The sequence below is a fragment of the Paracoccidioides brasiliensis genome (genome assembly GCF_000150735.1).
Source record: "Paracoccidioides brasiliensis Pb18 unplaced genomic scaffold supercont2.6, whole genome shotgun sequence".
Classification (NCBI taxonomy): Eukaryota; Fungi; Ascomycota; class Eurotiomycetes; order Onygenales; family Ajellomycetaceae; genus Paracoccidioides; species Paracoccidioides brasiliensis.
Window position 1 is genome coordinate 414,360 of NW_011371363.1, and position 20,483 is coordinate 434,842.

Consider the following 20,483-nt stretch of genomic DNA (forward strand, 5'->3'; position numbering starts at 1 on the left):
CCTTAACTCCAAAATTACCGCTTTAGGCTTTGGGATTCACCCAGACCCTGATTTCCCTGAAGGCTGTAGCCATTGAGGTTCCTATGCTCTTGATGATGAACCATATATGGGTGGGAATATACATCATGAGAAAAAGAATCGAAAAGCCAATATACCAAAGAACTTTACCAGTGAGTCCAAAAATCCCGCCCATAATTTTATAAGTTAGCTCTCCAAAATTGACGATTATATCGCAGATTTTAAGGGGTAACGAGATAAATATCACCCTCAACACGTCGCAGAACCCATTCCAGATGTCAATAAGGCTAACGTTGCGGAAGAAGGAGATCACAGCACTAAAGGCGGTGTGAAGGAGTGAGGCAACTTTCTGAAAAAAGTTCGATGTCAACTTCACAGCTGATGATAGGACCAGCCATATCCACTGAGACACACAGACTACGATTTTCGGTATCTCCTTTGTGCATACTCTCCAAATAAACTTCGGCAGGAACTGCGTGAGAAATTTCCATATGCTCTTCGACATGCTTGATATCGCTTTAGGAACTCGTTTAATTCCGGGCCACATGGACTTCGCGGCCTTCTTCATCCTGACTGGAGTCTGTAGTGCCTGATGCTTGATCCAGAGGAGCAACCCCTTTCTATTCTTCCAACACCACTTGCAACCTTTCGACAGAGGCCTGACAAATAGGTGCTTAGGGGTCGTCCAAATGAAGAACTTCGGAACCTGGTATATGAAGAAGGCTACAAATTCATAAATGTACTTGAGTGCCGCTTTCGCTTTTATCATAGACGCTTCGTGCGCAGTCCGCCATCGCTTCCATCCACCTCCTCGCCGAACGGGGAGATAGTCGACGACATGTCTGTGTCCATTTTCTGCTGCCAAACGCAGTGCAAGCTCGCCGTCTGGTGCGATCTTGGAATCGTCGCATTGATATGTTTCCATGAACATTTTGACAAGCGGGAGATTTCCAAGTGCAGCAGCCAGTTGTAGAGGGGTTCGTTTAATCGGGGCCCGCCCAGTGGGCAACTCATAGAACCCCTGAAATTGGAGTTAACCTGATGCTTTCGCGGCATTCACAAGATGACTAAATAAATAAAGTTTCCCCCCCCCTTTTCTTTTTTATTTTTATCTTTTATCTTTTATTTTTTTGTGGTGGTGTGGGGGATTACCCAAGATAGAACGGTAATACTTACTGCAATGGCGTACTGATCTGGCTCAGCGCCGAAATCAATCAGCTCTTGTATTGCTCGTGTGCTTCGTATCTTCACGGCGGCCAGCAACGGAGACATGCCATCTAGGTTAACTGTATTAGCGGTAATCAGGTTTTCCGATAATAGCCATGACATAGTCTCATTCTTCCCGAGATATATAGAGCTGAAAAGAAGCCGGACGATGGCTACCGCGATAAATGACAACTCGTCTATCGTCAAGTCGCTTACAAAAACGAAATTGTGAGCATCCGATAATATGATCTTCGACAATCGTTGATATTCGTCTGGCAATAGGTCTTTGACAATGACAGGATCGATTTCAGGTCCATCGGTCGACTTCAGGAATCCTTTGAGGAATGTCTGGACTTTGTTTTCGTCTTCTTGCTCAATTTCTTGTTCGACATATGGTGGGAGGTCATTTTCATTCTCCACGTATAGCGGAAGCTGGTCAACTTGAGGTACATAGAGAGATGTGCGGCACTTCGTGAAGGTGCTCATGATAAAGTTGCAGGGAGCAAGCTAAGTATGTACTTCGTTAAAACCACTTGGAGGAGTCGGATAGATGCCTAAATTCGAAGTTTCAGCACCAGAAATATCAGAGCTCATCCCGCGATAGCTGGACAGATGGATTGATATAAGGCTCTGCACCTTGAGAGTTAGCTGCTGCCAGTTAGGCAGCATCAGAAAAAGCCAAATACTTCTTTCTGCTGGTTGTCATGCCAGGATTGTTTTGGGGCCGTGGGGCTGGAGGCTGAGTAAATCTCACGTAGTTAATTGTCCGCTGCCAGGGTTATTGGCAGTACGCCGTCCTTCCAGCCTAAACTGGTGTGGCAGCTAAATAGTTAACCAGGGGGTGTTTTCCAATAATAACCAGTGTCCGGAGAAGTACTTGGTTGTAAAGAGAATAGGATGTCGAATAACAAAGCGTGCATCTCGAAAGACAAAATGAAAACTCTCCTCAGATGTTCTACCTAAATATATTAAGTTAACTGTCACGGCTTTTCTTTCGAAAGTTTAGAATATTATTTCCAGATCCTTACTAGGGCACCTCCAAAGAGTGTTTAGATTGGAAACTTCTGGGCTCTCTGCTTCGGCTTGACAGAATCAGCCAGTAACTAATAGTTATATTTAGACGAAGAGGCTGTAGATTCAACGCCTATTAAAATCATCGATTATATCTCTCACCCTATTGCATTCCCAAAACCCTGAAAACAAGCTTGTGAAAATAAATCAACGGAGTCCGCTAACATGGAGGCCCATCAAGTTAGTTTACTCTCGTCATTGATCATAACTAAACTACGTCGTATATCGTATAGTTATCGTATAGCTGACGTATCTCTCCATACAAGGACTATTTTCCAAGGCGCCAGTTACCGAACAATAGCTTCACTGATATCCGTGACATTCACATGCTTTTCTCATATACAATAACTGCATCTTTTATTTCTCATACTTGAGCAGTTCAATTCCTGATACCATCATTTGCCTCGTGAAACTCCTCAGTAGAGGCGTGGTAGCTTAGAAGCTGGTAATTCGTTGAAGGACTGGTAGGTTTGCCCATTGCTGCGGATTCATAGACTTGAGTTACACTATTACCACCACACACAGCAAGAAAACCCTTGCGTCTCAGAGCTAGTTCCCCCAAATATCCAGTTGAGAGTGCAAAATGCTGGATTTACAGGTTTGAAGCAGGCAAACAGAGAAATATAATTGACACAGAATCAGAGCAGCTCATGATATCTCCCTTATGGCCGCCTTAGCCTGCGCAATAGCCTCCTTCGCCGCATCGATGTCGCTCATATTACTTTCCATTCCTTTCTTTCCTTCTTCAACCTAAATTATAAAACAGTGGTTAGAATGTTGGAAGTTACGGACAAATCTCATCCACATGCTAATTCTCTCAGGGAGCCGTGAACAGCAGCCAGTTGACGTAGACGCGGGAAACTATGAGGCGAGAAGAGCTCACCAGCAAATCATTAAGCTTATCAACAGCATCGGATATATTATCCTTCATCTTCGGCAGAACTCTTTTCGTCTCTTCTAGAGCTTGACGCTTGTTCTCAGGTTAGAATGTTAACCTTTATACGTTGCAAAAGGAAAAGAGGGTGATGACATCTCAGTCCCAACAGCCATACCTCTTGTTTAAGAATATATTCCCGATTCCCGTCCTCATCTTCAGTCGGCTTCTGAGCCTCAAGCCTTTTGATTCGCTCTCCCTGCTCCTTCAGTTCCCGGTGATATGAGGCTTCTTCCTTTACTAGGCGATTCACCGCTAGGGTTGCAATCGTGAGGGGTGTCCGAGGAGGCATTCTATCCTACTCTGCTTTATGTTCTTGAACTTGTGAGATGGTACGATTTTGGACCTGGGTGTCGAAACAGCTATTAGAAAATTCTGAAACGCATCACTTTCGCACGCATAGTTGAAAGATGTCTCGTGGAGTGTCACCGTACGACTAAATATGTAAGAGAGAGATAAAAGAAATGAAACCACGTCAATACATGTAAAACAGAATTCGAATACAGGAATCCAATCAGCCTTGATCACCTCTCTGCTTGCCGAAAAATGGATTCGAATTCTCAAAGAGAAAGAATTCAGTATTCCAAAAGTAAAAAGGCAAATTATACAAGTCCAATGGAAACTTAACATAGAGAACTATTTTAAAACATAAATAGCTGTGGTAACAAGTCAAATCCCCACGGTAACTCAAGAGATTGACAGGAGGAAGAAATGAGTGGTAGTTTCCCGGGCCACGGAAGGACTTATTCAAGGGAGAGATATTGAATGGAAACACACCTCTTTAAAAGCCACCCTTTAGATAGACCAAGCCCAATTGATTATCTCAGCTGTCGACAGATGAGAATTGAATCGTTTAAAAGTGGCGTGTGCATACAATAACTACCATTTCAGACATCTCAGCTAAACAAACATGGAACAATGCAGTCATCGGGCGGGATCTTGAATCACGTGATTTAGTAATCGTATTCGGCTTTGGGCCCTTGAGCTCTTGACCCAAGGGATCAAGCCCCCTGTTCAGAAGATCCTCGAAGAATGGTGACCCTTGGAATAGATATCGGGAACTGAATAAAAATCCTCTCGGGTTTCAAATCTTGAACTAGATATTTAGGTATCTTAGTGATGTACCCCTTTACTCTCCGAACACCACTGCTCTCCCCTTAGGCGCGGAATACCAGCTAGAGGAAAGGGGCGGCCAACATGGTTTCAGCACAACATATCATTGGAAATGGGGTATTGCCGAATCCCTCCGTCGGGTATCACGCGTCAAATGTATGTCTAGGGTGGCTTGAGTAAGGAACTACATATTTCTAAATCATTATGCTGTGTTGCCTTAGGTCGTGTCGTCTCCGACAATCATTGCACATCCTGTCGTCTGGACTCCTTTCTAATGACATAGATGGAAGATGAAGAGGATGAAAAGAAGAACAGAACATGGATTATCCCAGCTTGTTACGGCCCAGAACATAAGCTTAAGAGTTTGTGTCATTTGTTTTCTATGGTCTTCCAGATGCAGGTTGCGCATCTGTGAGGTGTGGGGTTCAACAGCAGAGTGGATGACATCTGCATATTAAAACCTAATTGGTATGGCATCTTGCGCGAACGGCATCCCACACCCTTCTGCACTGCATATCCCGCAAAGATCCAGAAAAGGTCCAATCGTGCGCAAATAGCCGACCCTTCATCAGATTTTGTGATTTGCAGTTGATATACTAGCCATTGGCTGCGCGTCATACCAGGCACACAGTGCCTAGAAAATGAAATCCTGATTTACAATATCACCCTCCCACTGAGTTTTGTCTTACACGAGAGATATAGGATCTACAACCTGAACTAATCAGAAACTTCGATGAAGCTAGCCTGAGAATGCCAAACTGTTACATCCCAGCTGTTGTCCTCCCCTCAAAACTACTATTTGGGCAAATCCCAATATTGATATAGAGAGCCATATCTATATTCTCGACCCAGGGGCGTAGGATTTTGGCCACCATGGCAGTCCCCCTTTCTTTATATCTAAGATCTTTCGATTGCTTGACGTGTCAAGCATCGCCAATCAGTGACGATTCTTCCTGTCCTTTTTTGGTTCTGTTTACACCTTCCCGAGTTTTCATCTTTTTGATGAGCTTGTTAGACTTTTAGTCTATTATTTAAGAGTGTCAAAAAAGAAAAGACAGAAATCATTGTGATGGCGTGGGGTGTGCTAGAGGACAATACACTTGTGGATGTTCCAGGAACATCGCTTTTGAATAACGGAAAGGGTAATGGTAAGTACTGCTGGTCCGCTATATCTAGGATAAGGAAAGCTGACTAGGAGGGTTAACAGAACCCGAGGCGCAAAGCAACAATCTGAAAGCCAAGGACGGTGTTGTTCTTGTGCCTCAGCCCAGTGACAATATCAACGACCCCTACAACTGGTAACAATAAGTAGACGAACTCTTGTTTCTATGGGCTGTACAATATGCTCACTTCTCCGTTAGGTCTAATGTTAAGAAGAATATCGTTATCTGGACGCTGGCCATTTCTTCTGGAGTTTCCGGGTCGTAAGTCTCATCTGTCCCTCTGATTAAATGTGCATGATATATGTTTATTAAAGTATTGACTTATTCTCTTTTAGGCTTGGGCCTCTGCTTGCCCCTGGTTTATTAGTCGCCTCCGAGAGGTATAACGTTTCGCTGGACGAAGTCTCGAAATTTCTCATTGGCTTAATGATATTATTCACTGGTGCAAGCACTTTCTTCACGGCGGCAGTGGCAACTGTCTGGGGGAAGCGACCAGTGTTTGTGCTATCAAGTGTGGTCTTGTTAATTACTTGTATTTGGGGCCACTTTGCCATGGTGAGTGTCACGAAATTCTATGGGCTATGGGGAGTTTAACTTTACGCTGCCATAAGTCTTTCCAATCGCTGTGGATAATGCGAGTCGTCCAAGGAGCGGCATCCGCCCCTTTGGAAACCTTAGTGACATCCACCGTATCCGATATGTTCTTCGTTCACCAACGAGGTCGGAAACTCGCCATATGGGGGATAGCTGTCATGTCTGGTGTCTTACTTAGGTAAGATGACAGTTAACCTATGGTACCCAAGCACAAGATAGGAGGACGCTAACAAAAATTTTAGCCAGGTTGTTTCTGGTTATACTATTCAGAATCTTGGCTTGCTGGTTCCCTTCGGCATTGCAGCATTGATATTCTGTGTACTGTTACCAGCAATATTTTTCCTTGTCCCCGAGACTGAAAATGGAACACATAGACCTGGGAATGTCCATGAAAAGCCTGAAACTGCTGGAGGTTATATCAATGCAACTAAAAGGCCATACCGCGAAGGGTTGAAGGTGTTCAATGGCCGCATCTCGGATGACAGTTTCTGGAAACTAGCAGTGAAGCCTTTGCCACTGATTTTATTTCCAGCAGTGGTCTTCAGCACGTTTATCTACGGCACCTTTTTCACTTGGCTGGTTGTCTTCTCCATCTTATCCACAAACGTCTTCACAAGCCCTCAATATGGCCTCACGCCATCACAAGTGGGCCTGACTAACCTTCCCCTGCTCGGTGTTGGCCTTCTTGGGACCCCACTATCCGGTGCCATTGCGGACTGGCTCGTTTGCTTTATGGCACGGCGAAATAAGGGCATCTACGAACCTGAGTTCCGCTTAATTCTCATGATCCCCGCAACGATATTATCGACAGTTGCATTCCTGGGCTATGGGCTCAGTATCCACAGAGGCGCCCCTCTTGCTGTACCGCTAGCATTCATGTCTTTGCACTCCTTATCAATCCCTTTCGCTGCGTCTGCGAGTTTCACATACGTAATCGACTGCCACCCAAAAGATGCGAATCAGGCATTTGTGACAATAAACTTTGCAAAGGACGTGTTTATCTTTATTGCTAGTATGTTTGTGAATGGATGGTACTCGTATCGGGGTCCCAGAGAAGTCTTCATTTGGATTACTGGACTTAATCTGGCATTTAGCGTGATGACGATTCCTATGTATGTTTACGGGAAGAGATTTAGGAGCATTGTACGTATTTTCTCATCTTTCTCTCTTGTGGGTTAAACACGTATCACTAACAATGACTGGACTGATCTCGCTCGTAGGTTGCACGGAATTCCTTTCTCAACAAACTTTGATGTAAGGATATAGGAGAATAATCAGCGGTGACATTGCTGTTTTGACTAAACAACAAATGGCTGAAAATGGATATTTTTTTTTTGGGCGTTTGACATCCCTTGTTTAAGAGACCTGCATATACTGACACCTGGCGATGACTCTGATGGCCAACGCATTGATTGCGGCATAGTGAGTTGACTCACATACTCGGGATTTTGTTTTGTTTCTGTCATGCAACCATGGATTTTGCTGCTAGGTTCAAGCAATGTCTTGATAAGTTACACCGATTTCGATTTACATAATTTGGTTAGCTTGAAAATAACTCACATACAAAGCCTAGTATGACAGTTTAATTGATCATGTATAAATTCCATGTGCAGAGAACTGGATATGTAGAACCAGAATGGTATCTATATCGATTACAACCAACTGCGGCTGTTACCCCATCCCAGGCTAAGAACCAACCTCAACCGTTATGCAAAGTGCAGGCCCTTTCTTACTTTCATAAAGACCCATTTCATTTGCGATCCGTAAGCATATATCCTTCCACACAATAGATACATTAACTAGTCCAGGAGGTATTTTCCCCGATCCGCTTTCTGCCTGTTCTCCAGGGGATCTCCAACCAAGTTTCCTGTCGACTATGACAACATCTTTCGGTTCATCCTTCTTCCAACCCCAAAAGGACCTCTTCGTGGTTGCAGGAGTAACGGTGGGCGGTGCGGGTGCTGCATCCGCACCACGGGGTCCTCCATCGTCAGGCACGGAGGGTTGGTGCAATCGATGACCGCTTCCTACAAGTCTTGCTTTAAAGCCAGAGTCTAACTCCGCGACAACGGCGGGCTGGCGCCAGAATTCCATTGCGTTCTCTTCTCCTCGAAGTCGGATGAGTTTAACAACTTCGGAGGATGGGAAGCCAACAACTTGTGGTTCTTCCGGAGTTGTGTAGGCATTGCTTGGTGCATCCTGCAGACTAGAAACGGATGAAGGTATCAGGACAAAGGTTGTTCTGTAGAGTCCTGCGGTGCCTTGAGAGAATAAGAGCGGATCAACATATCTTGTTAAGATATCGTTGATTCGATAGGTTCTGGTGTCGGCAAGCTGTGTTTGAAGGGGAAGAGACGGAGATGAGCTGGGAACAAATTTCGATGAATCTTTGCTGCAGGCTGTTGAAGATAAAGACTCCTCATACGAGGGTGCGGGGTCCTCCAGATGAGTCTCAAAGAGGTTTGAAGCCATGGTACAGGGCGAAATCGATTATTGTTTCCAGAAGGTTTTAACTGGCAGAGACATTTGATATCCAACTAATATGCAAAAGGTAGCTGTGACAGGAGGTGGGGTAAAACTGGACAGCTGCCAAAGATTGATGAGGAAGTTCAAACAGCCAAATACGATGGATGCTCTACGATAGTGAGTGGCAATGGCAAGGTTGATTCGCCAATGCTTCCCTGTACATTTCAGGCCTAATTAGGCGGTTGAAAGTCCCGGGACACTTGGGACCGAAGGTAAAATATAACCTTCCACCTCAGAGGAAAGAAAGGAATAACTCTAAATCAAGATAAGCTAGGTCTATATATCAATATGCTTTATAGGTGATGTTGGTTTGGGAGAGAGCACTTCCAAAAGGGGACGACGCATAACGAGTATACAAATGTAGGAATTCCAATTCTTTCATACAGGTACCATTCACGAATCTGGGGCACGTTTGAAAAAGAGGAGATAATTTCCACAACAAAAGTTCAAAGGCCTAAAGGGGCCGTGAAAAAGGGGATGATGGATTAGCCAAGCTTCGAGAAGGAGAAATAATGCACCAGGCTCTCATTCACAGATGGAAAGAAATGTTGGTCAATGTCGATTTGCTGTTGTTGTCCAGAGAGGCTTAGACAGTAAGTAAGCAGGAAAACATCAAGACGCAAAATGTGCATGAATATCATGCGATATCAACTCTGACATCAAGTTCCATATATCCATTGGATGTCAAAGACGAAAGAAAGGTCCGTTGGCTGGAGGCGGAGTCAAGTGAGCCTCCACCCGCCCTAGTCCGCTCCAGGTTTAGCCTCCACTGTTAGCGGAAAATACCCTAGAGGCTAGCATCACGTGCACCAGTCATGAGGCTCTTTGCGGGTTTAGCTCCGCCTCCCCTCGTTGGCTCGGGCTTGGCATTTATTATTTTCCGCCGTTTGTTCTGCTTGTCGCATCCTTCGCATATTTATTATCTCTGGCGTAATTAAAGCGACAAGGGTTTTACTCCTCGCACTGCTCAATGGCCTGGTCTTCGAGATGATTTAGCCCTATGCTAACCACACTAACAGCAATTATTTTGCTCAACGGAAAATACGGCATCTCGTCTCTCATATGTTGTTCTAGACACTACCGTTATGAGAAATAGCATCATAAGGAACTGATTATTATCAAGATCATGTAGCGTCTCCTGCATGCGAAGCGGATGCGAAGCGGTTTCATAAGCCGCCTGGGCTTGAGAAATGCCTCCCAACATGATCCGTTTTGGGGCCTTGGGTCCCCATAGACGCCTTAGAGAACGGTGCTATATTCTTAAATAGTGGTTCTCACTGCCCGTCTCTCTTGCTTTCAATTGCTATGTAAGGATGGACACGATGTTACCAACCTTAACTCTCTGCAGAGGATTGCCTCTAGTATGATCTAGTAGGATGCACCAGAGTGGCATTGTTATTGGCACTAGGAAGTCCCCTGCAATTGAGCTATGTATCTGGACTTTCCATCTCAAGACGGGTTCACAGCCTTGTTGCGTCCGACAGGGTTGCGGCTTAAAATATATGTCCAAAGCTTGCTTTGACAATGGCTAAACAAACAAAAAGGAACAACAACCCTTGCTTGGCCACTGACGGTCTATCGTACCATTCCTAGCCATCCTGCGTTATTGAATACTGGTTCAAAGTCATGTTGTGCATGCTACTTTGGTGTTCGATGTCATTGGTGAATTGATGGCTTGTCTTAGGCTCATTCTGATCGACAAGGCTCCTTTCGTAGAGCTCTCGAAGTTTTTGCTTTCAATCTCTATTTTATGAAGAACGTATCCGTTGCTTCGTATTTATATCAACTCTGCCCCCATTTCCAACATTGGAATATTTTCGGATTGCACGTAGGCATCACACGTATTCTACGACACAGTCTTGTTTGTTTCAATATTTATATCAAAACGTGGGCTTCTTGATTCTATACTTATGAATTGATCATATTTTCTAAAATATCCATGATGATGTATGTTTGTTGTTCTTCCAATACTCCTCTGTCTCCAAACTGATAGCGATTAATGTCAGTCTACACTCCAGGTACAACGTGTCAGAACCAAACGAGTATCTCGTTATTACCGGTGGTGGTATTGATGATGTTCTTATCAAGAAAACCGCGTTTGTGATGCCATGGCAAAAAGTGAGCTTTTCAAATCTGGAACATTTCTCTTCCATGGCATAAGGGGAATCGTGGCGATGGGTCCTTCGTAAATGACTACCACTCTAACGGAATACCTCTACAGTGCACTCGAATATCGATATCTCCATTCGATTTCTCTATGAATCTCCAGGCCATGACCATCGAAAAACTCCAATTTTCGCTCCCAGCAGTCTTCACAATCGGACCTGATAACAACATCGAATCTCTCAAGAAATATGCGCTTCTTCTTTCCGGAAATGCTGATGGGGTGAAAATCCCAAAGTCCTCGAGCTCGACCAGGGGAAACCATGTTCAGGATATCGTAAAAGGCATCATCGAAGGCGAGACGCGCGTGATTGTGTCTGGAATGACAATGGAGGAAATTTTCAAGGAACGGCAGATCTTCAAGCAGCATGTTATTGAAAATGTCCAAAACGAGTTGGATCAATTTGGCCTCAGGATGTAAGTGCCGTCGCACTTTGCCAAGTATATGATGCTTACTTCAAATGATAGCTACAACGCCAACGTTAAAGAACTTCAAGATACCCCTGGAAGCGAATATTTCGCCTTTGTAAGCGCAATCTTGATAGGCTCAAAGACATACACGCGCGCTAACTATGTGGAATTATAGCTCAGTCGGAAAGCGCACGAAGGTGCGCTGAATCAAGCCAAGATTGACGTCGCGGAAGCTCGAATGAGAGGAGAAATTGGTGAGGCTGAAAAAAGAGGCAAAACAAAGCAAGAAATTTCCAAGATCGACGCAGAAACCGCTGTTTTAGAGACCAAACGTCGGAGTGAGAAGGCACAGGCCGATGCTCAGCTGACAAATCGCCAAACGGAGCTGGACATGGGAATTCAACTTGGAAAGATAGCCGCCCAGCGCCAAGCGGAAATGAGGGATGCGGAGTTGCAGAAAGAGGTCGAGACTAAACGTGCGGAAACGGAATTGGAACGACTTCGGGCACTCGATGTGACCAAGAGTAAGGTTGCCAGGGAGTCAGCTGAGCAGTCTGCAGATGCAAACCTCTACACCCAAATGAAAGCCTCAGATGGTGCCATGTATAAACAAAAAATGGATGCCGATGCATACTGTAAGCATGTTTATACCCGCCTTGCTTGCTTGCAACACCTCAAGAACTTTCTCTGTGGTTGAGATTTTACATGCATTCCAGAGCTAACCAACAAATCACCTTCAGATTACCGAAGATCCAAGGAAGCAGAAGCAGCCTTTATTATTAGGACCAAAGAAGCCGAAGCCTCATTCATTGCAAAGAAGAAAGAAGCCGAGGGTGTGGCGGAAATGGCAAAGGCATATTCCGCTATGGTGGATGTATTTGGAGGACCTCAGGGCTTCCTGCAGTACTTGATGATCCAGAACAATACCTATGAGGCACTTGCTAGAGCAAATGGAGAAGCTATCAAGGGACTCGAACCAAAGATTACCGTGTGGAACACCGGTGAGTTAACCATCCTTTCAAATATGCCGTTTCTTGTTGTCCGTGGCTGACGTCGTGTCAGGCTCTGGAGATGCTTCCCAGGATACCACCGCTCCAATCCGAAATCTCATGCAAAGCCTTCCACCCCTGTTCTCCACTATCCATGAGCAAACTGGAATAGCTCCTCCATCGTGGATGGCTCAGCTTCCAAACACCCATAATCAACATTATACTGTCGATGAATTAAAGGCCAAACTGAGAGCTGCCAAAGTCAACGACGCGTAGGGGCGGGGGCATCTTATGGTGAATACAACTCGTTCGCCTTTCAAGCCTAATGGTTTGATGTGTGGCATGAAGATATACCATGAAACGGGTTTAATCCCTGATACCTTGCTAATTTTATCACTTGTTTGAAGATCCTCTGCTTGTTATCCAATACATGTATACCCTCTTTTTCTTTCCTGATCATTCAGTCACATGATGTCATCTCGGAATATCCAATTCCTCGCTTTCTCTGGAAGCTCAAACCTAATTATGGGAGATTTCAACATCCAAAGCGTCACTTGCACCTTTTCCTGTTCTGTTGTTTTCTTGTTCTCAACATCTATCTGATCTTTCTGATCTGACTGCGCCTTTTCATTTCCTGTTGTTCATATCTCTTTCATGTCGCCTTATGTTAAATACCCTTTGATTCTCAACTAGGAATACCGGTTACCACTCGTGTATTCGTGCCGTACAGCATGATATGGGAATAGAAATGCCATAGCCTATCCTAATAACAGCAATTGATATACATGCTCCCCTTAGGTTAGCATCATCACGTATCTCATGTACTGAAGAAAAGCATTACATCTGCAACAAAAAAAGCTTAATTCGTTGCTTCACTACAACCAAATCTGTCCTTGTACTTGGCATGCACTGGGTTTGCTGGGTGTGAAGACAGAGGTTGTTCCCGATGATCTGGTAGTTAAGATTGAGATACCGTCAAACCAGTTTATGTACAGAATATGTAAATATGTGCGCACATTTGGAATCACTATCCCTGTCTGCAAAACCATCGCCGTATAGGCACCGCGGTAGAATTGGCTACGACGCGCGCTTAACCTTGCCTCGTTCTAGATTTTTTTTTCTTTCTTTTTTTTTCTCTTTTCTTTTTCCCTTTCTTTTATTTTTTCACCTGGCTTTGATTGGCATTTCCAGTAAACCAGCGATTTCGCTCAGCAGAAAGCTGTGTCCCAGCTGACATACCCTGGTGTTACTGATCTAGTTAGATATATAGGTCATTAACTATCTGTCAGTATCGGTGACATGAGTGGCAATGCTAAATATTGCAACTCCAAGAACATTACCATTCAATAAACGTGTTCAGGTGCCTCATCACAATCCAACAATGAAAGAATATCGAAATGGGAACGAACTTCTGCAACGATTTGGGAATTCATCGCACGGTGGAAAAGGAAATTGTCTTTCCACACCTCGGTCAGCGGATGCCTGAATTCACGGAAAAGCATAGCAAGATGGAGGTACTCGCTCAGGATGAGCTGATCCACGAAGGTCTCGTGAGGTCGCAGGGTACCTTACAGAATGCAAGGAAGGTAAAAAGGAATTCGAATTGAAGAGCTTGAGAGTGAGGATGGATGGGTTTAGGCGGGTTATGTGGGTGCGTATGGATGACGAGGTATTTCACCTTGTTGCTGCAAACATGCGCAAGTTCTGGTCCCTTGAGGATATAAAGAATATGCCATTTTACAGTAGGGAATAGGGAGTAGACGATATTCATTATTGAAAGGCCGATTTCAGGAGCCGTTGACAGGCGCCAGCTTGTTGGCTGCGAGCCAGGATCAAAATCTCCGATGTCAACTATCAACATGTCATTGAATGAAATAGCCTGCTTAAAGGAGCCTTATCCGTAGAACCGCTTCAGAATAAGTATCTTTGCAGTTGTGGTGAAATTAAGAAACTCTTTACGATGGTGAATCATAGGTATAGGGGCTGGAGTTGGGATAGGGAGAAGTAACAATTCGGACCGCAAAGACTCAGGGACTGCTCATGACTTTCATTTTAAAAATCCATCATCCGCTCTATTTTACGGAGCGGGCCCAAATGCTAAAAGAGAAAAGGAAAACAGAACAACGGAAAAGCTTGGATTACAAAGTTTAGAAAACAAGAGCTGCCCCTTTGGTTTTCTTGTCACCACTGTAATAGGGAAAATAAGTCAGTAAAAGAACACATGTTTCCAAGGAGAGATATTTGTATATCCAGAATGTCACGTACCCCAACTCAAAGTGCTTGCATCGTTTCAAAGCCAGTTGGGCCTTGGTCTTGCAGACCGTGCACTCCAACCGCAGAACAACCTTCTTTGTGGTCTTGGCCTTCTTCCTGAACACGGGTTTCGTTTGACCACCGTAACCGCTCTGTTTACGATCGTAACGACGTTTTCCCTGTGCGAATAGCGAGGCCTGGATTTGGAAACGGAAGCAATCAGCACACCTGATATTCCTATCCCTCATGACCAAAAGGGTTATGAAGTCAAACGGCACTCTCACCTTTCCAGCTTTATACTGGGTGACCTTGTGCTGGGTGTGCTTTTTGCACTCCTTGGACTTGCAGTATGTCCGGCGGGTTTTGGGAACGTTAACCTGTTAGCAAAACACCCAGATATCAGCATCCGTGCATATAACATCTGCTCAAAATGTGTTCCCGCTATTTCCCCAAAGTAATCAAGGCATCTGGTTTAGCACATTCTGCCGCATGATAAGAACGGTATTCTGTGTAGTATCGGACGCGTGGTTTCGGTGGGAGGGAAAGGGATATTCGGACATATTTGTGATGTTTTGGAGGTATCAGAAGCGGGCATTTTGCTGGAACATCCGAGTCCGCTTGACGAATAAAACAATGGTTTACGGAAGTTTGGTCATGAAGTGTTTTGTTGAATATCCCCCGCTCCCATGCTGAGTATATATTCAACTCCATCGATTCCGTCCCCTTCCTCCTTCAAGTTCCGCCGCGCGAGTACGTCCCCAAGACCGCTAAATTGATGTATACAGAGTCATAGTCCTCGACATTTTTGACGGTTTCCACGCCACCTCATCCTTGATTAACCCCCAACATAGCTCTTCCAAAGAAACAAACGAAGAAAAGGAACATCCTTCTTACCATCTTGACTGAATTGACCGGGTGGTCGAGCTGGGTGATGTCGATGGGTGTCCTGAGTGTTCGTAGTCTCTCCTCCGTCCAAGTGTCTCCAAGTCCTTAGTTGTGGGATTTCGTTTCGCTTAGGTCACATGCCTTGACGCTAGCCGCTTCGGGACACTCCTAAACCTTCCCAACGCATTTTGCAGACAACAACAAAATCCCTAGGAAGATACAGAAAATAACATCTATGTACTGACTACGATATAGACACATCTCGGATCTCAATGTTATGTATAATGTTACTCAGTTGGGTCGGCTGAGCTGATCCTCGACCTCTACACTACACGTTCCCCTCTGCCGCACCAACTCCCTCCCACTTGGGCTGGAGCCACCCCAGTTTTTCGCGCCCATAGTCCGCCTGAAGCAAATTTTTTTTATCACTATCCATCTCAGAAATGGACGTAACGGACATGCCTTGCATCTATCAAGTATTTCTACGCACTTTTCGCTGGCTGGATGAATGGGGCTATGGTGACATGGATGGAGAACAGTATATCTGGACGCAACTTGGACACCGCATCCCTTTACAATCGTAAGAGATCTCTCTGAAGGTTGAAGGCGGATATGATAGCATTTACCTTGGTTGCATTGGACCCCAGGGTCATCTTCCGCATCCATGGCATAGCCAAACAAGCAACATGTCACCTTACCATGGGCTTGTTGAGACGCGAGCGATGTTTTAGCGGGTAACTGGGTAACATCAGATATGCCCTGTTGGCCCATGGAACATGTTTGTCCTCAGTTTTCTGACAGTGCACCAGAGCCAGGGCATTCAAGTGAACTCTCTCAAACGGGTAAAAAGTCCAATGCCTGGAACTTCAGATGCCAGAACTTCAGATCCCAGAGCTTGAAGGTATGTCTCAAGCTTTGCATGAGATTCTTACTTGGAGCAACATTCCGTTTTCTAGTTTGAATCACCCCATGTGGGCTGCCGCTCGTGAAGTGGTGAACATGCCCAAAAAGGCGATGCAGTTTTTGCGGGTTCTCGAAACTCGGCTCTCTGGCTGGACCCTCCAGTTTTGCCAAAGTCATATTCGTCCATCCCTCGAACTCGGGATTCATCATTATTAGCATTATTACCCTCTATTTAATATACCTTGCAAAGCGATGGTAGGTGTATGGTTCTTGGATTCATCCTGCAGCTTTTATCAGCTGAGATGATACTACATATCTTGGTTACTTAGAATATGTTGAGGAGTCGAAAGGGGTGTTTCTTCTAAACATATGCGGGAATACTGGCACATTGGGCAACGAGACCTTTGAATGGATTTGCACATCCCTTCTCTCCCCATTGTGCATGGCAAGAAGGCAAAGAAGGACTCTTTGCGCCATTTAATGTGGTCTTGAACCAAATAAACCCTGCTTTTATATGAGCTGGCTGCTGGTGCTATATGATGTTGTACGTTTGATGAGATAGTGATTTATACTCGTTTCCGCATTGGAATAACCGGTCGACGTCTTAGTTGCAAATTCTCAACCAGATCGAACCCATGAGCGCGGGAATGCTCTTCAGCCCGGCATCATAAATTAGCTAGCTATACAGCGGCAAGATTAGCGTTGCTTAATTTACACTAGAGAATGAAATCGTATTGCCTTTTGCGCCGAAAAGCAGCAAGTGTTCATAGATTTTCAGGTAGCAGTGTTGTTGTAGCCAGCGACAATAGCTAGACAGATAAGTCAATCTGAATATTTAGTTGAAGCTCTTCCAACCCCGCTAGTGAGCAAATTTTGGCAGCCCGGCTCAGCACTGAATCAACAAACACACATCCCACCATTTGCCAGCACTCCTACCTCTCATGCAACAAAAGTACAAACCCATATCTCAGAGGAGATCAATCTTCGCCGTTGGCTTCAGGATCCTCCTCTAACTACCCCTTTGTTGACCTTTTCCCTTGTCACCAAGCCATCATGCTTATTAAGTTGAGTGTCCCACCACATCCCATTCCAGCGCAACAGGTATATGATAATAGCAAAGAAGATCACCAAATGCTAACCAAGAACGCTCTCTATCGGTTTTCAACAGAGTGCGAACCCTGACGGGTAAAGAGATCAAACTGGATATCGAACCTGATTACAAGGTATGTACGCCTCCCCCAACCCGAAACCCTCCCTCCACAAAAGCCCAGCGGCAATACGCAGCAACAGCAAACTCCAAAATTTCAGGCACAGCAGCTGAGCGTCACTCTTCTACTCCGTCAGGTTTCTCGAATAAAGGAGCGTGTTGAAGAAAAGGAAGGCATCCCACCGGTTCAACAGCGGCTTATTTATGGAGGGAAACAGATGTACGTTTTAGGATGCGACCCTGGCATCACAACTATAATCAACTTTTTCCCCGCGAATTCACCCTCCCCAGCCCTGCCATTTTGTCGCTGGGATTTCTTCCCTTTGAAATACCCCATCTGTAGGGTATGGGGGTGGGATGTTCCGATTAAGAGGAGGCTACTTACGACCAGTTTGCTGATATCATTTTTCCTTTCCTCGCGACAGGGCAGACGATAAGACTGCAGCTGAATACAATCTCGAGGGCGGCGCTACGCTACATTTAGTTCTCGCTCTTCGCGGTGGCGTGTTGTAGAAAGGGAAAGGAGAAGAAATTTCAAACCACCAAATTTTTTAGGACTCCCATTTTGTCGCCTATACCTCGATGATAAATTGTTAAATTACCAATTCCCGCCACTCGACTATATATTCCCTGGTAGCATTGTGGATGCGGTTTCTGAGATAGTGAGGGGATATTCTCTTAGAGATTGCTCTGGCTCATTTATGCAATTTTTCTCGTGCACGGCGGGAGGTCAGATAACTGCATCCTGGAGTAATCCTTTGACTATCTAATATGCTGACCACCGTCGCAGTGCACATGTTTCTTCCCATCTCTGTGCCTAGCTTGCTGCATTTTAGAATGACTACATATCCCCTCCTCCCCTTTTTTGTTTGTACTCACGGCTTAACGAATCCAGTATCTTTTATTTTCAAGTCATCTTGTTCATCGAAGTTGTTGTATTAAACTTATCGTTAAAAGTATCTATCTTCGCTTTATATACGTTTCGTCTTGCTAGATATTTACATGTGATGGGCATATTTCTAGCTAAATGCGCCTTGTGATGGTATAGAGAGAACGCATAAAGCATGAAAATCGTAAGAGTTAAAATGGGAAAAGGAAGTGGGTAGGAGGCAAAAAGGGGAGTCCACTCCCCTAGCTTTCTCACAAGGGGTGAAAGGAGAAAGGAAGAGAAAAATCAGCACTGGGTTTGCTACCTTCTGATTTCCAATGAACCCAAGAAAATTTATTAAAGACGGACGTTACACGCACATCTTTCAATATTTCTAAAAACATGAACTCCAAATCCAATCCCAAAGACACCTCTATGCACGCACAGTGTATCCGTTTTCGTTAGACCCCACAATTTGTACACCATCCAACACCTTTCCTTTATCACAAGGGAAAATGCGTGTTCTATTCATTCCACTGGAAATGTAAAAGTGTTTTCTTCTTTCTATTGTTGTTGTTGTTGTGAAGCGGGAGTTGGTGGCCATTCGATACTGTTTCATCATGTATCATTTTTGCATGCAAAGCTGTTGTCCAGATATGCAATCGTCCGTAAGCCAAGGGATCTTGCGAAAGAGATTGGTAGCCCGGTTGGTGAGGGTCTGGCTTTCATGCCAGAAAGGCGGAGATTTCGCTCGATATGGTCACAGCCGTCGCTTTTTTGGTTTCATAAGTACAGAGTCTAATTCCGGGCGTTTCCTTATAACTAGGCGCGACAGTGTAAGCTTTTCGTTGTCGTCCTTGATCTTGGGGCTGTTCGGTGGGAGTTTCGTAGGTGTTGTATATGTGGCATCTTTGGGCGTGTTGCCGTGTGGCCTGATATCCAAGCGTGACCTTAATGTTACAGGAGATTCTTCCTTTTCGGTAGGTGAAGGGCTCTGTTTGGGCAAGGCCGAGGTGCGAGGTGAGGTGGTTGTTGGAGATGAAGTGAGGGTTTTCAGATCCTCTGATTTCGAATCTCGGGGATTAGGTTTGAGGTTTTTGTGTGCTGGAGATCGCGGGTCCCCGGTTTTTGGTTTTGGAATGTTTTGTTCAATTGGTCGCTTGTAATCCTCAATCAACGATCGTGGGGCGTTAACGATCTGGGTGGCACTGCTACTCAGACGATGTGTGGGAATACAAAGTCGTTGATTCCTCTTCACGAAAGGCAGTGCTGACTTCTTAGCAGTCGGTCGTGGTATTCTTGAGGCCTCCAATCTCCACCGCGCGCTTTGGTCCAACGGGTTGAGCCCACGGCCTCCAGATGGCTTCCCTCCCGAGATAAAAACGGGGCGGTTGCCACCCATTTTACGGTCGAGAAAAGCTTGTCTTTGGATCGCGGTCGGTTTCTCTCTGGGTAATCGCATTTGCCGAGTATCCACCATCACGGAACTATGTTTTGCCTTATGGGAATCGAGGCCAAGCAGCGCAAGTTTCATACGTTCCGCATCCTCATCTACTTCCCGTGCAGTTTTCTCCAGGAGTTCATGGTAAACATCGTACCAACTCTCAGGGTTCTCGGGCAGAACGAGCTCGTCGAAGCGAGGAACGTCACGCTTGATAAATTCTATCCATAATTCTGCGTCATGATCGAGGAGGTGTGGTGACTTGAGCTCAAGTTCATGCTATCGGCGGGAATTTGGGGTTAGTAAAAGAGATCAGGAAATAATGAATTTATGCTTGGTGGTTATATGGAATGGGGTTCGTGGGGGGGGGGGGGGGGGATACATACCAACTGCTCTGGATTCTCGATTTTTTGAAGTATGGGCCTAATAAGATCATAACGGGCCAATCCAATATCATCAATCCCTAAGAAGGAGGTTTAGACACATTCAGTATTCAGTATTCGTTATTGCAGCATAATGGGGGATTCTTACTTTTTATCATTCTCATGCACGACTTTCGCGCAAGCTGGAGCAAGGACGGCGCTGGCATTTGGAGGAAGACGCAAGCTAAACAGGGCAACAAAAGGAAAGGAGGATTAACTACATGGAGAGGGTCACGGTCCGAGAATATACCTGGAAAGCAGGTACAAAGAAAGGAGCAACAAAATTATCTAGGCAAGATATTAACCCCATGGGTTC

General features: G+C 45.0%; 11 protein-coding genes across 11 annotated transcripts; 3 read left to right on the top strand and 8 right to left on the bottom strand.

Moving 5' to 3' along the window:
* Positions 1-22: 22 nt before the first annotated feature.
* On the bottom strand, positions 23-1,710 carry PADG_05238 (uncharacterized protein; the record flags this gene model as incomplete). Its single annotated transcript, XM_010762347.1, has 2 exons — positions 23-1,039; positions 1,195-1,710. The coding sequence occupies 2 exons, from the start codon at positions 1,708-1,710 to the stop codon at positions 23-25; spliced, it is 1,533 nt and encodes a 510-aa protein (XP_010760649.1).
* Positions 1,711-2,943: 1,233 nt separating this feature from the next.
* On the bottom strand, positions 2,944-3,521 carry PADG_05239 (uncharacterized protein; the record flags this gene model as incomplete). Its single annotated transcript, XM_010762632.1, has 3 exons — positions 2,944-3,045; positions 3,179-3,265; positions 3,348-3,521. The coding sequence occupies 3 exons, from the start codon at positions 3,519-3,521 to the stop codon at positions 2,944-2,946; spliced, it is 363 nt and encodes a 120-aa protein (XP_010760934.1).
* Positions 3,522-5,411: 1,890 nt separating this feature from the next.
* On the top strand, positions 5,412-7,352 carry PADG_05241 (uncharacterized protein; the record flags this gene model as incomplete). Its single annotated transcript, XM_010762348.1, has 7 exons — positions 5,412-5,490; positions 5,550-5,640; positions 5,704-5,766; positions 5,841-6,060; positions 6,117-6,277; positions 6,342-7,242; positions 7,320-7,352. The coding sequence occupies 7 exons, from the start codon at positions 5,412-5,414 to the stop codon at positions 7,350-7,352; spliced, it is 1,548 nt and encodes a 515-aa protein (XP_010760650.1).
* Positions 7,353-7,785: 433 nt separating this feature from the next.
* On the bottom strand, positions 7,786-8,571 carry PADG_05242 (uncharacterized protein; the record flags this gene model as incomplete). Its single annotated transcript, XM_010762633.1, has 1 exon — positions 7,786-8,571. One exon carries the CDS (start codon positions 8,569-8,571, stop codon positions 7,786-7,788), a length of 786 nt encoding a protein of 261 aa, XP_010760935.1.
* Positions 8,572-10,567: 1,996 nt separating this feature from the next.
* On the top strand, positions 10,568-12,464 carry PADG_05243 (uncharacterized protein; the record flags this gene model as incomplete). Its single annotated transcript, XM_010762349.1, has 7 exons — positions 10,568-10,572; positions 10,632-10,743; positions 10,847-11,205; positions 11,257-11,314; positions 11,375-11,834; positions 11,940-12,200; positions 12,262-12,464. 7 exons carry the CDS (start codon positions 10,568-10,570, stop codon positions 12,462-12,464), a joined length of 1,458 nt encoding a protein of 485 aa, XP_010760651.1.
* A 1,246-nt stretch (positions 12,465-13,710) lies between these two features.
* Positions 13,711-14,049, bottom strand: PADG_11897 (uncharacterized protein; the record flags this gene model as incomplete). Its single annotated transcript, XM_010762818.1, has 1 exon — positions 13,711-14,049. The coding sequence occupies one exon, from the start codon at positions 14,047-14,049 to the stop codon at positions 13,711-13,713; it is 339 nt and encodes a 112-aa protein (XP_010761120.1).
* A 286-nt stretch (positions 14,050-14,335) lies between these two features.
* PADG_05244 (60S ribosomal protein L44) lies at positions 14,336-15,001 on the bottom strand (the record flags this gene model as incomplete). Its single annotated transcript, XM_010762350.1, has 4 exons — positions 14,336-14,375; positions 14,454-14,638; positions 14,726-14,818; positions 14,921-15,001. 4 exons carry the CDS (start codon positions 14,999-15,001, stop codon positions 14,336-14,338), a joined length of 399 nt encoding a protein of 132 aa, XP_010760652.1.
* A 616-nt stretch (positions 15,002-15,617) lies between these two features.
* On the bottom strand, positions 15,618-16,097 carry PADG_11898 (uncharacterized protein; the record flags this gene model as incomplete). Its single annotated transcript, XM_010762819.1, has 2 exons — positions 15,618-15,732; positions 15,817-16,097. 2 exons carry the CDS (start codon positions 16,095-16,097, stop codon positions 15,618-15,620), a joined length of 396 nt encoding a protein of 131 aa, XP_010761121.1.
* A 63-nt stretch (positions 16,098-16,160) lies between these two features.
* On the bottom strand, positions 16,161-16,436 carry PADG_11899 (uncharacterized protein; the record flags this gene model as incomplete). Its single annotated transcript, XM_010762820.1, has 1 exon — positions 16,161-16,436. One exon carries the CDS (start codon positions 16,434-16,436, stop codon positions 16,161-16,163), a length of 276 nt encoding a protein of 91 aa, XP_010761122.1.
* Positions 16,437-17,282: 846 nt separating this feature from the next.
* Positions 17,283-17,949, top strand: PADG_05245 (ubiquitin-NEDD8-like protein RUB2; the record flags this gene model as incomplete). The annotated part of the gene is made up of 4 exons (XM_010762351.1): positions 17,283-17,330; positions 17,423-17,452; positions 17,496-17,656; positions 17,862-17,949. The coding sequence occupies 4 exons, from the start codon at positions 17,283-17,285 to the stop codon at positions 17,947-17,949; spliced, it is 327 nt and encodes a 108-aa protein (XP_010760653.1).
* A 1,115-nt stretch (positions 17,950-19,064) lies between these two features.
* On the bottom strand, positions 19,065-20,334 carry PADG_05246 (uncharacterized protein; the record flags this gene model as incomplete). Its single annotated transcript, XM_010762352.1, has 3 exons — positions 19,065-20,024; positions 20,132-20,208; positions 20,277-20,334. The coding sequence occupies 3 exons, from the start codon at positions 20,332-20,334 to the stop codon at positions 19,065-19,067; spliced, it is 1,095 nt and encodes a 364-aa protein (XP_010760654.1).
* Positions 20,335-20,483: the final 149 nt, after the last annotated feature.